An 11300-nucleotide genomic window follows, 5' to 3' on the forward strand; every position below is an offset into this window, starting at 1 on the left:
CGGGACCCCTCACGGGGGTCGTGCTGGGGAGCAGGGCCGGGCGGGGGGAACCCGCGGCTGGAGTTAACCCTTGGGGTGCACCAAGCTGGGCTTTTTCCCTGGAAATAAATAACTCCTTCAGAGTGTCTTGTATTTCAGCGCTGGGTCCGTGTTCTGGGCTCATTCTCCCGGGTTTGAGTGTGCTCTGGTGGGGAATGGGGGTTGCAGATCAGGCCTGAGAGTGCCCCTGCCCCCGTGCAAACCCAGCGGGGGTGATGATGTGGCTGGGAGGGATCTGGCCACACCATCCCAGTGCTGTAGCTGATTAACCCTGCAGCCCTTTCCCAGCCCAGCTCTGCAGCCCCTTGGCCAAAGCTGAACAGGCCAGACTGGGAGGGCTGTGGGATTGGGAACAGCTTGGCCCAGCCTCTGCTGAGCTCCCGAACATCTGTGTGGAAAAGGATGGGTAGCCTGGGCACCAACGGGGAGAAGGGGCTGAAGAAATGTGGGGAAAACCTGGGGAATTGGTCAAAAGGAGCACATGGATGGAATGAAGAGGGGGAATGCAGGGAAATGTCCCATAAGCTGCCTTCCTGTCACCAGGTCCCTGGAGTATAAGGCCGTGCAGCAGGATGGCACTGGTGGAGATCTCAGCTGCCTGGCTGTGCTCTGCTTTCCCACCATTCCCCTCCTTTCCCATGCCTTTATGCTGGGGTGCCAAGACACTTTCCCACCCACACTTCACCTTCCAGCCTTGCTGCAGACCCTCCAGCTCTCCAAGCAGTGATTTACCCAGCTGCAAACCAGGGATGTTTTCCCTCTCTGCCCAAGGTGGATCCAAGCATGTAGGAAGATCCCCAAAGGGAATGCTGCTCCTGGCTCTGCTGTTGGTGACCTGAGGCTTTCTCAGCCACCCACACCGTGTCCGTGTGGTCCTGCCCTGGGTCCTGGCCTGGCTGGGCTGCTGGAGCAGGGAACGAATTTGAGGAATGTTGCTCAGGGAGATGTGGATGCTGACAGCTGCCTGGGACACCCACCATGTCCTGGGACATCCCAGCCCTGCTCACTGGACCACACTGGCCAGCTCAGTCCCCTTGAAGGTGGGGTTAGGGGTAGGATTTTTGGGTGAGCTCTCCTTCTTCAAATAGTGGGCATTGCTCAACTCCAGGACCAGCCCCCAGGGGCTGTGGGATGTTTCTGCCTCTTTTGGAGGTGCTGGTGCTCATTAGGCATCTCTATCCAGCCTGTCTCTTTTCCCAGCATTGCACTCCCAGTGGTCATCATTGAGGGTCTGCCCCTCCTGCCCTGAGTAAGGACCCCTCTTCCTCCTCTTCTTTCTCCTCCCCTTCCCGACCCTTTTCCAGTGGCAGTTTTCAGCTGCAGATGGTGGGACCATTCCCAGTGGTTACGGTTCTCTAGGACTCGGATCAGAAGTGGCCAGTTTACAAGTGAACTGTTACTTTTTCCTGACTGCTGAGGTCAAGGGAAGCAACTTGTCCTTGATGAAGACCCCAGATCCTGAGTTCTTAGGGCTGGCAGGGGGAAGTGGGAGCTCTGCTGAGTGATGGCTTTGGGAGCCAGTTCCTTTGGGAAGGTCTGTTGGGTTGGTGGCTGAGGCTCAAAGACAAACAGTCCCTGGAAGAGGTAATTAGGGTGATCCTGTCCTGATCCCCTCAGCTGTGGTGAGGAGTCACGAGTCCTTCACCAGCAGCCACTCCAAGCTCATTTTGTGTTAATTAGGCTGTTTACAAAACACTGTAAATTGCAGTAATGAACACCCCGGTCCTTGGTTTTCTTTAATTATCCATTTGCATGATGAATGAGCCAGCCCCCCTTCAGCTCTTCTTTTCCAGCAGAGGGGTCACACAGCCCAGTATGGCTTATGGGATCTGCCATGCAAGGTGGGCAGAGACCTTGGGAGAGAGGGAGAAGAGAAAGGAACTGAGGAGGAGAAGAAGGAAAAGGAGAGGGATCTTCAGCCCTGGAGATCTACCTGGCTGTGAGGAAGGGGCTCCTTCCCCAGGACCCCCCCACAGCCGAGTGGGGTTTGAGCAGCTGTTTCACCCCAGGCTCAGAGCCTGGCACTCGGACTTTGATTTTTTGTTGGAAAAAGCACAGAAACCATTCAAAGCATTTAATCCTCCATGGCTGAGCGCTGGGGCTGCCTGGAAAGGCAGAGGAGGAGTGGTGGTATTTCTTGGCCCCCCACATACCTTCTCCTTTCTTTCCCTTTTGACTTAGCGGGTGAATTCCAGAGATGTTAATCCGCTCTCAGCCCCTCGGTGAAGAATAAAATGTCCTCTCTGTGTGGGAGGAAGGAATCCATTCGAATTAATTGCGGGAAAGAGCTGGGGGTGCACTGAGGGTGCGTGTGAGGGTGGGCTGAGCATCCTCTGCTGCCCAGTGGTCCCTGAAGGAGCAGGAGATATGGGCAGAGGGATAGGGGTAGCCAAGGTGGCACAATCCTTGGGTCTCTGAAGGGGAGGGAGGGCTGGGCAGAGGGATGGGGATATCCAAGGTAGCACAATCCTTGCATTCACAGCTGAAAGCTCCAGCCTCTGCCCTGGCCATAAAAATGCCAACCATGTGGTCTGTGGGCCAGGCCTCAGTGGCAGTGGCGGGCACAGGGAGCGAGTGGGGGGTAAAATGGCCCCACTCAGCAGTTTTGGTGTGTCTGTGCCTATAAAGGGGAGGGAAGCGCTCGCTGTTCTGCCAAGCCAGGGTGGCAGGAGCTGCGGGGTCTCACCCATCCCGGGGGCACACATGGATAGGGCAGGAGAGATGGAGGGAGGAAAGTGCTAAGCTCGAGCTGGGTCAGCCCACTGAGGGTCCGTGGAGGTGAAAGTGGAAGCAGAGGAGAGTAGAGGAGAGACCCCGGGATGGGCCAGGCGCTGTTGTGTGCGCTGGGAGGTGGGTCTGGCTGTGGGATGGGGTTCATCTGGGGGCCTGCAGGCTCTGCCTCCTGCCCTGACCTTCACCTCTTGTCTCTGCAGAGCTCCTGGGATCTGCCAAGCGCCTGAACGTGAACTACCAGGATGCGGACGGGTGAGTGCTCCCCTGGAGGGTGCTGGGTGCTGCTGCCAGCCCAGGGGGCTCCTCTCCCTGGTGTCCAGTCAGTTCTGCAGCTCGGGGTATCACACAGCTTTCCTGGGGAGCTGGAGAACACATCAACATCCAGAGCCAGTTCCTGCCTGGATCTAAGCTGAGGGCAGTGCTCAATCCCTCCTGAAAATCCTTCATAAATCCCTTCTATGTGCCCCTCTGTGGGGATGGGGTTGGATAGGGGTGGCAGCGTGTCCAGCCAGTGCCCTGTGTCCCCCTGGTTGAAGCCCAGAGGAGCATCCAGCCAGTCTCAGTGCCTGCACATGCTCATGCCTCTGTTTAATATCCCAAAAGCAAAATCCCATTGTTTTGGGGGGAGTTAGAGAAAGAAAATATGAGGTTGCCCAGTGACCACAGCATATTTGTGTAGCTCATCACTTCCAAAATCCAAGTGCTTAACAAACTGGGTACTGAGAGTTAAAGAAACCACAAAGGCTCATAAAATAAACAAGTGTATTATTCTTATTGAATTAACTCTGACCTGTCAGTCATTAGCATTGTTTTTATGTGCTGTTGTTGTACCTAATTTCTACATGTTTTCTTTTGGAGGGCTCTGTAGGAAGAGGTGTCCATGATGAGTCCTAACAGGCCAGTGGGGGGTTGGGAACGTGCAGGATGGCTTCATCTTAAAATAATACTGTACAGATGGAGCTTAATAGAAAAAGAATTTAATAATAGAAGCAATGATCTGATTCTGATAGGGCACAGGGTTTGTGCTTGGGCAACTCCAGGAGGCTGATGGTGGGAACTGGGGTAAAGGGTCTGTTCCCTGCCCGAGGGACATGGGCAGGGTGTTCGGTTTCGCTGGGGCACAGGAAGGGGATGATGGGGAGGTGAGACACGAGCATGGGGATGGCAGTGTGTGTCCTGGGAGAGCCATGGTGCTGGTGGTGTCCTTGGCATCACCTTGCCCAGGGCTTGGAGAGGATGGGGTGGGCAAGTGTGGGTTTGTGCAGCCACCCCAGGGCAGAGTGAGACCCCACAGAGATGGGTCAAGGGGGATTTTGTACCCCCCCCACATTCACACTTTGAGACAGAGGGTTTGCTGTTGCTCAGGGACATGGTGGGTGTACTAGAGAAAGGAGCAGCCCTCTCTGCTGGGGTTGGTGTGCCTCCTGAAACGCTGAGACTTGCACAGGGATCTGGGGATCCAGATCATGAGGAGAGCTATGCTGAACGAGCTGCGTCCCTGGCACTGGGTTCGGACACAGCAGAGCCCATTGGAGCCCCAGGCTGGTGCTGTCAGGAGTCCCCCATGTCCCTTGGGGTGGCTCACGGGCTAATTCCCGGTGGCTCAGGGACCCCTCTCTTGGCCTTGGCCCCTCACGTGACGGCTCAGGGGAGTGCCAGGCAGACAGGCCCCTTTCACAGCCCCAAGACACTGGGCTCTTTCATTACCGGCGGCCTCCCACGCTCTGCCACGGGCTCCTGGCAGCCCTGCTGGCATGGGGAGGGGGCAGGAGTGGCCACAAGGCTGATGTGTTTGCTGGATGCTGTGAGCAGCGTTGTGGCTGCCTGGCTGCTCCCTGGAGCAGGGAGGTGCATCTCTCTCCATCCTGCCTGTTTCCCCCAACAGAGGGCCTGGAGTGAGGGACTCCTTCACTGGGGTTTCCCAAGGTACACAGTGTGTCTGCATCCCTCACTGAGCCCTGGGGCACGGACAGCTTGGAGGGATTCATCAATGTTTTGCTATGGGGAATCTGAGGCACTGGGAATGGGGAATCTGGGAGGATGTCACCATGAACAGCCAGTGACAATCCCAGCCCTCAGCCCAAGTCCCTGTGCAGGGGATGCTGTGAGGACAGCACAGTGGGGCTGGGAGTTGGGCTGAGCCCTACCTTGTGCCACAGGTTCTCAGCGCTGCACCACGCAGCCCTGGGCGGCAGCCTGGACCTCATCTCGCTGCTGCTGGAGGCACAGGCCACCGTGGACATCAAGGACAGCAACGGTAAGGGGTGACCCCAGGCACGGCCCCCAGCTCAGCCCCCTGTGCCAGGCCGGGGGCCGTGTCCAGCCCTGCTGAGCCGCGCTGCCCACAGGGATGCGGCCCCTGCACTACGCGGCGTGGCAGGGGCGGCCGGGGCCCCGGCGGGGGGTCTCGGCGCAGTACGGCCACTACGAGGTGGTGAGTGAGAGCCCAGAGCCAGCCATGTGCCCTCCGTGGGGCTCTCTGGGGTACTGGGTGGGGGCAAACCCCCCCCGTGCCGGGTGGGAGGGAGGCTGCAGGGTGATGCTGAGCCCTGCACCACGTTGCTCCCCTGCAGTCGGAGATGCTGCTCCAGCACCAGTCGAACCCGTGCCTCATCAACAAGGCAAAGAAAACCCCGCTGGACTTGGCCTGCGAGTTCGGGCGGCTGAAGGTGAGTGCTGTGGGCTCTGCCCTGCACCAAGGGCTTCTCCAGGGACAGCTCTGGAGCCCACTGGCTCCTCTGGGAGCAAAGCACGGGGTCTGGCCACAACTGCTCTCCCTCTACCGTGAGACTCAGAGCCTGGCAGACAGCAGCTGCCTTCTCCCCTGGCCAGACACAGCCTGATCCTGAATCTGGGAGCTGTGGGTTTTGCCCCTGACCTCACAGCAGGACAGTGTTAGACTGGAAGTGAAGCCAGGAGTTGTTGCTCCTGGTTCTCCACAGCCTTCCCCCACCCACCCCAGCTTTGCTCACGGTTAAGCATAGATAGGCTGAGCTGGCTAATCCCAGCAAGCTCTGAGCATCCAGCCCTGCTCCAGGTCCCCAGCACAGTTCTTGGGGACAGGGCCACACTGTGCTCTGTGAGACCCTGGCCCTGCCAGCGCCACTGGTTTGGGATGGAGCACAGCCAGCCAGACTGTTCTGTGCCCCACTCAGAGGGGTCCAGGGGGATATTTCCATTTTTGGAGTATCTATAATGTCTGCAGCTATAAACAGGGCAGTAAAAATAACTGCTCTGTGCCTCTGGGTTGCCCTGAGATGCTGAGAGTCGCTCTGGGCTGGAGAGACTGGAGGTTTTTAGGGCTTGGTCTGAAAAGCCTGATTATGGGAAGACTATTTCTGGCTGTTGTGACCTTTTACAGCCCCTCACGACAGTGTGACCATGCCAAGCACTGTCCAGCTCCAGCCAAGCCTGGGGCTGTGGATGGAAGGGAGTGGCAGGATGGGGAGTGGTGGGCTGGCCCCAAGGATGAGCCCCTCAGGTGGGGGTACCTGCACCCTGTTGCTTACCAGTGGTTCATGCAGGTGGCCCAGCTGCTGCTGAACAGCCATCTATGTGTTGCCCTGCTGGAGGGACAATCCAAGGATGCCACTGACCCCAACTACACCACTCCGCTACATCTGGCAGCCAAGAACGGGCACAAGGAGATCATCAGGTAATTCCTTGCTTTATGCTGGAAAAACCCATCATGGCTTCAGTCCCAAACACACCTTCCTCCTGCAGGCTTCAGCCCTCATCCCCAAAGCAAGTGCAAGGTGTTGTCCATTTCCTGTTGTAAAGCAGCCAAGTGCCTGGTCCTGATGTCCATGTTCATGTCTCTCCCTCCTTCCTACCAGGCAGCTGCTGAAGGCCGGGATTGAGATCAACAAGCAGACAAAGACAGGCACAGCCCTGCACGAGGCCGCGCTCTACGGCAAAACCGAGGTGGTGCGGCTCCTGCTGGAGGTGAGCACGGTGGGGATGGGGCTGGGGGCAGCCCCTGGGGGTCACTCAGCACCCTTTCCCCTCAGTCCCTCGCCTCCCTTGAGTCTGGTGGCAGGCAGGGAGGTGGCCTTGACTGTGTCCTCTCCTGGGCAGGGTGGGGTCGATGTGAACATCAGGAACACCTACAACCAGACAGCACTGGACATCGTCAACCAGTTCACCACCTCACATGCCAGCAAGGACATCAAGCAGCTGTTGAGAGGTGAGGTGGGGATGGCACTGAGAGGGGTTTCTTCCCTCTGGGACCTGCCTGGGCTCCCAGTGCTCCTCCTGAACAGCCTAAATCAGTGCCAGCATCCCAGTCCCCCTCTCACATGTGCCCCATTCTACATGTGGGGCAGTGTCTGGGGATTGAGGCCTTTCTGCAATATTAATGTTTTCTTCTCGCCTCTTCTTGCTCTTGCTTTCTCCTTCTGCCCTCCCTGGACTCCTCTCTTTCCTCTCTATGCTATGGCATCTCCTTTCTTCCTCTGTCCCTTGCCTTCAGAGGCATCAGGAATCCTGAAGGTCCGAGCTTTGAAGGATTTTTGGAACCTCCATGACCCAACTGCTCTCAACGTCCGAGCAGGAGATGTCATCACGGTGAGGCTGCTCTCTGCTCCCCATCCCCCTGCCCCACCATGGCCCTGGGTACCAGCCCCATCCCTCTTGTCCCATGGCAGGTCCTGGAGCAGCACCCAGATGGCCGATGGAAGGGGCACATCCACGACACTCAGAAAGGCACCGACCGGGTCGGGTACTTTCCCCCCTCCATTGCTGAAGTCATCAGCAAGAGGACAGGTCAGTGGCCATCCTGAGCAGGCTGGGGACAGTCCCCTGTGCAAAACCTTCCCAGCACCTCCTGTCAGACAGGCCTGCAGCCCCGGCTAGCTAGGGGGCAAGGGAAGGCTCAGGGGTTGTCACCATGGTTGGAATACTACTTTGGGGGTGGTGGCTCAGCTCTCCCCGCCGTCCCTGCCTCCTGCATGAGCTCTGACCACGTGTGTTTTGTCTTTGAATGCAGGCATGGTTGTCCCCCGCGTGGCACCCGTGCAGCAGCGCCAGGGTCCCCCCGGGGCCCTCCCAGCCCCCCCTGGGGGGCTGCAGCACCTCCCTGACGAGTGTCCACACCCGGCAGCCCCAAGCGGCCCAGCGGCCTTTGGTCACCTCACCCTAAGCCGGACGGCCCCAGGCCCTGACAGCTCAGGTCAGGGGAGCACCTGGGGAGGGAGAGGGGCCGGGGACCTTCCCCTGTTCCCAGCCCTGCCTGGGCAGGGGCACGGGGGGAGATTCTCCTTCCACCTCTCCATGGGGAAGCAGCCAGATGAGAGGGAGCAGATGTAGGAAAAGGGAGTTTTGGGGAGCCCTTAGAGCAGCCCCTTCTCTCCCTGTGTCTCAGCCCTCTGTGTGTCCCTTGCCACCCAGGTCACCCTGTCTGTGTGGTGCATGCTGGGAGGCGGGAGGGAACTGATGCATTGTCCGTGGCTGGAGGATCTTGTGGGAGATCAGTGGCATCAGTGTGTTGGCACTGGGGTCCTTGCTGGGCACCTCAGTGCCCTGTGTCTGGGGAGCTGCTGACAGGCTCCCTGCTTGCCCCAAGCAGCAGGAGACAGGAACAGCGTGGGCAGCGAGGGCAGCATCGGCAGCACCCGCAGCGCCGGCAGCGGCCAGAGCACCGAGGGCACCAATGGGCAGAGCACCAGCATCCTCATCGAGAATGCCAGGGTAGGCACCAGCCCCTGCTCCCCTGTGCTGCTTCCCTGTGCTGGCTCAGGCTGGAGATAGAGCCCCATCCCCTTCCATGCCCCCTCCTAGCAAAGGAGGGGCTGCTGGAGTTGAGTATCCTACACCAAACACCTACTTGCTGCTAAGACTCAGCAGGGAGATGCTCCTGGGGAGACCCTAGTTGTTCCTCAAAGCACAGCTGGCCTTTTTGAGTGGAGCTGGAGGCTGTGGTTGGCATCACACAGCATCTCCAGCATGTGCTGTGTCACCTGAGAGGATAATAAAAGGCCCTGAGCCAAATCCTGCCCAGATCTTTTGCTGGGGGCCAGCCTGCTGTGGGGTGAAGCTGTGACCAGCAGCCCAGCATGGGGACCACCACTCTGCTCCTGAGGGTGTGACAAAGCTGGTCTCCAGAGCTGGGTCCTTTCTCCACTCACTCCTCCTCTCCCTCAGCCTCTGCCCTCCACCGGTGACAACCTCCAGCAACATCTTTTGGGATCAGAACCACACAATGGGACCTCCCCAGCAGGTGAGGGCTGTCACAACTCCATGGGGCCTTGGGGACAGCTGTCCCACAGCCCTAGGGGCTGTTTGCTTTTCAAGTGCCCCTGTGACAGTTCTTCTCTCTCCTTTCTGCCAGGGCCACAGGGCCTCCAGACCCCTGGCAGCTGTCCCCCTGGAGACAGGGTCTTCTCCCACCAGTTCTTGCGTCCTGAGCAGCTCCTCGAGGGGAAGGTAACTGGAACAACTGGAGACTGGTGTGCTGGGTGAGAGGGCCATGTTTGGGGCACTCAGCCCAGCTCTTATTGCACCAGGGGCACAGGGAACTGGGTCTTCAGGACACAAGTGGGTCTTTCCCAGGGAGATCCTGTCATCTTGTCTGGAGCAGTCAGGTTTTTCCAGCCCCTGCAGCCACCAGTCATGGGCTATTCTGTGTCCCATCCTCTCCCCAGGATGCAGAAGCCATTTACAACTGGCTCCGTGAGTTCCAGCTGGAGTCGTACACTCTCAACTTCCTCAACGCTGGCTACGACGTCCCCACCATCAGCCGCATGACCCCGGAGGTGAGGCAGGTCCTTCCCCACCCAGAGCTGCCAGCTGTGGGTACTCACTGCCCCCAGCTCCACTGCTGACCATGGCCCCACTCTGCTCCCCTTAGGATCTGACAGCCATTGGTGTGACCAAACCAGGCCACAGGAAAAAGATCTCTACAGAAATTGGGCAGCTCAGCATTGCTGAGTGGCTGCCCAACTACATCCCGGTGAGTCCCTGGCACTGGGGCTTTGGTCACCCCCTCTCTTCAGAGCTTTCTGACCCCAGGATAGGACAGGATGGGGTCTGTAAGTGAATAGCTTTGACTGCATTAAAGCAGTCAGAGACACCCTAAAAACAGTCTTCTGGGCAGGGAGGGGATGCTGAAGGTGCTGCCCGTTCCTAGATGCTCATGGCAGTGGCTCTGTGCTCTTTCCAGGCTGACCTGATGGACTGGCTCAGTGCCATTGGGTTGCCCCAGTACCACAAAAAGCTGGTGAACAACGGCTACGATTCCATCACCATCGTGACAGACCTGACATGGGAGGACCTGCAAGAGATTGGCATCAACAAGCTGGGTGAGTCCCTCCTGCCATGCTGGAGTGGCCCAGGGCAGCCAAGTTTCCCACCCAGGTCCCCACGCCCCATTCTGCCTCAGGCTGGGAGGTGCAGGCACGTCCTAAGCACCAGAAAGGGCAGTTCCTGGCTGTCCCTAAGAACTCTCCTTGGCCAGCTGGAGCTGGGCCCAGCTAGGTAGATGCCAGCAGTAGTTTGTCTCCTTCCATAGGCAGGAGGTAGATAACCCCAAGGCCTTTGCCTTGTGTGACATTACTACTCTTCTTGGCCTGGAAACAGGCCTGCCTTGGGGGTTGGAGCTGACCCAATGTCCCTTTCCTTCCTGCAGGCCACCAGAAGAAGATCATGTTGGCTGTCAAGAAACTCAGAGACCTCCGCAAAAGCCTCAATCAAGCAGAAGCAACTCTGGCAAGACGCAAAGTCCCCGGTTCCCTGGACATTGTCACCATTGAGTCACTGGAAAACGGGGAGTGCCAGTCCCCACACACGCTCAAAATGACAACCTTTCAGGACAGTGAGCTCAGCTATGAGCTCCAGACAGCCATGTCCAACAGCTGCCACGACACACTCGGCATCAAGAGCAGCCAGGGAATGTCACGGAGCCAGGAGAGCATCGGGGTGCGGTCGCGGGGCTCAGGGCACTCGCAGGACAACGTGCTGTCCCGGCGCCTCTCCAGCCCCTCGCAGGAGAGCCTGGGCAGCGGCGAGAGCAGCAGCAGCAGTGGGCAGTCCTGTGCACCCCCCCGCAGCAAGGAGAGGCCGCCCCGGGCCGGCCCAGCCCCGAGCCCTATGGGAAGCTCATGTCCCCCGAGGGCCTGAACGGCTTTGCCAATGGTGGCGGCGGGGGCAGCCCTCTCAAGGAGAGGAACCTGCCCGAAGGAACGGATCAGTACACCCGGCCTGTGGTTCAGAAAGGCACTGGGACTCCAGCAGTCACTCCCTGTACTCCTCCCCAGACTCCTAGCAAGGGAACAGCCCCATACGTCTTCATGTACCCACACGTCTCCCTGAAATCCCCAACGGCCCCGTCTGTCCTGGGAGCAGAGCAGCCCAAGGCTCTAGCACATCTCCCCTCCATCTCCCCTGCACAGAAGAGCAGCCTGCAGACGTCAGCCCAAAAAGGCTTCTCCTACCTGCACAGCCTGTGTGGCACCACAGAGCCACCCAGCACAGCCCCCACGACTGGGGAGCATCACAACGGAGGCGAAGGCCTGAAACACAAGAAGCGCTCG

The 11300-nt window shown here is 58.7% G+C and overlaps 1 protein-coding gene across 1 annotated transcript in view; it reads left to right on the top strand.

Moving 5' to 3' along the window:
- The window catches only part of CASKIN2 (CASK interacting protein 2), a 29182-nt gene that overhangs the window by 15630 nt on the left and 2252 nt on the right, over positions 1 to 11300 (top strand). The window contains 18 exon segments of the mRNA XM_031059919.1: positions 2973 to 3024; positions 4932 to 5029; positions 5121 to 5206; positions 5346 to 5441; positions 6297 to 6427; positions 6609 to 6717; positions 6850 to 6958; positions 7244 to 7338; positions 7419 to 7536; positions 7760 to 7942; positions 8339 to 8460; positions 8914 to 8989; positions 9101 to 9195; positions 9414 to 9524; positions 9620 to 9721; positions 9932 to 10070; positions 10397 to 10828; positions 10831 to 11295. Of these exon segments, the coding sequence (XP_030915779.1) occupies positions 2973 to 3024; positions 4932 to 5029; positions 5121 to 5206; positions 5346 to 5441; positions 6297 to 6427; positions 6609 to 6717; positions 6850 to 6958; positions 7244 to 7338; positions 7419 to 7536; positions 7760 to 7942; positions 8339 to 8460; positions 8914 to 8989; positions 9101 to 9195; positions 9414 to 9524; positions 9620 to 9721; positions 9932 to 10070; positions 10397 to 10828; positions 10831 to 11295 (2619 nt within the window).

This window comes from Geospiza fortis, unplaced genomic scaffold, assembly GCF_000277835.1.
Source record: "Geospiza fortis unplaced genomic scaffold, GeoFor_1.0 scaffold244, whole genome shotgun sequence".
Lineage (NCBI taxonomy): Eukaryota > Metazoa > Chordata > Aves > Passeriformes > Thraupidae > Geospiza > Geospiza fortis.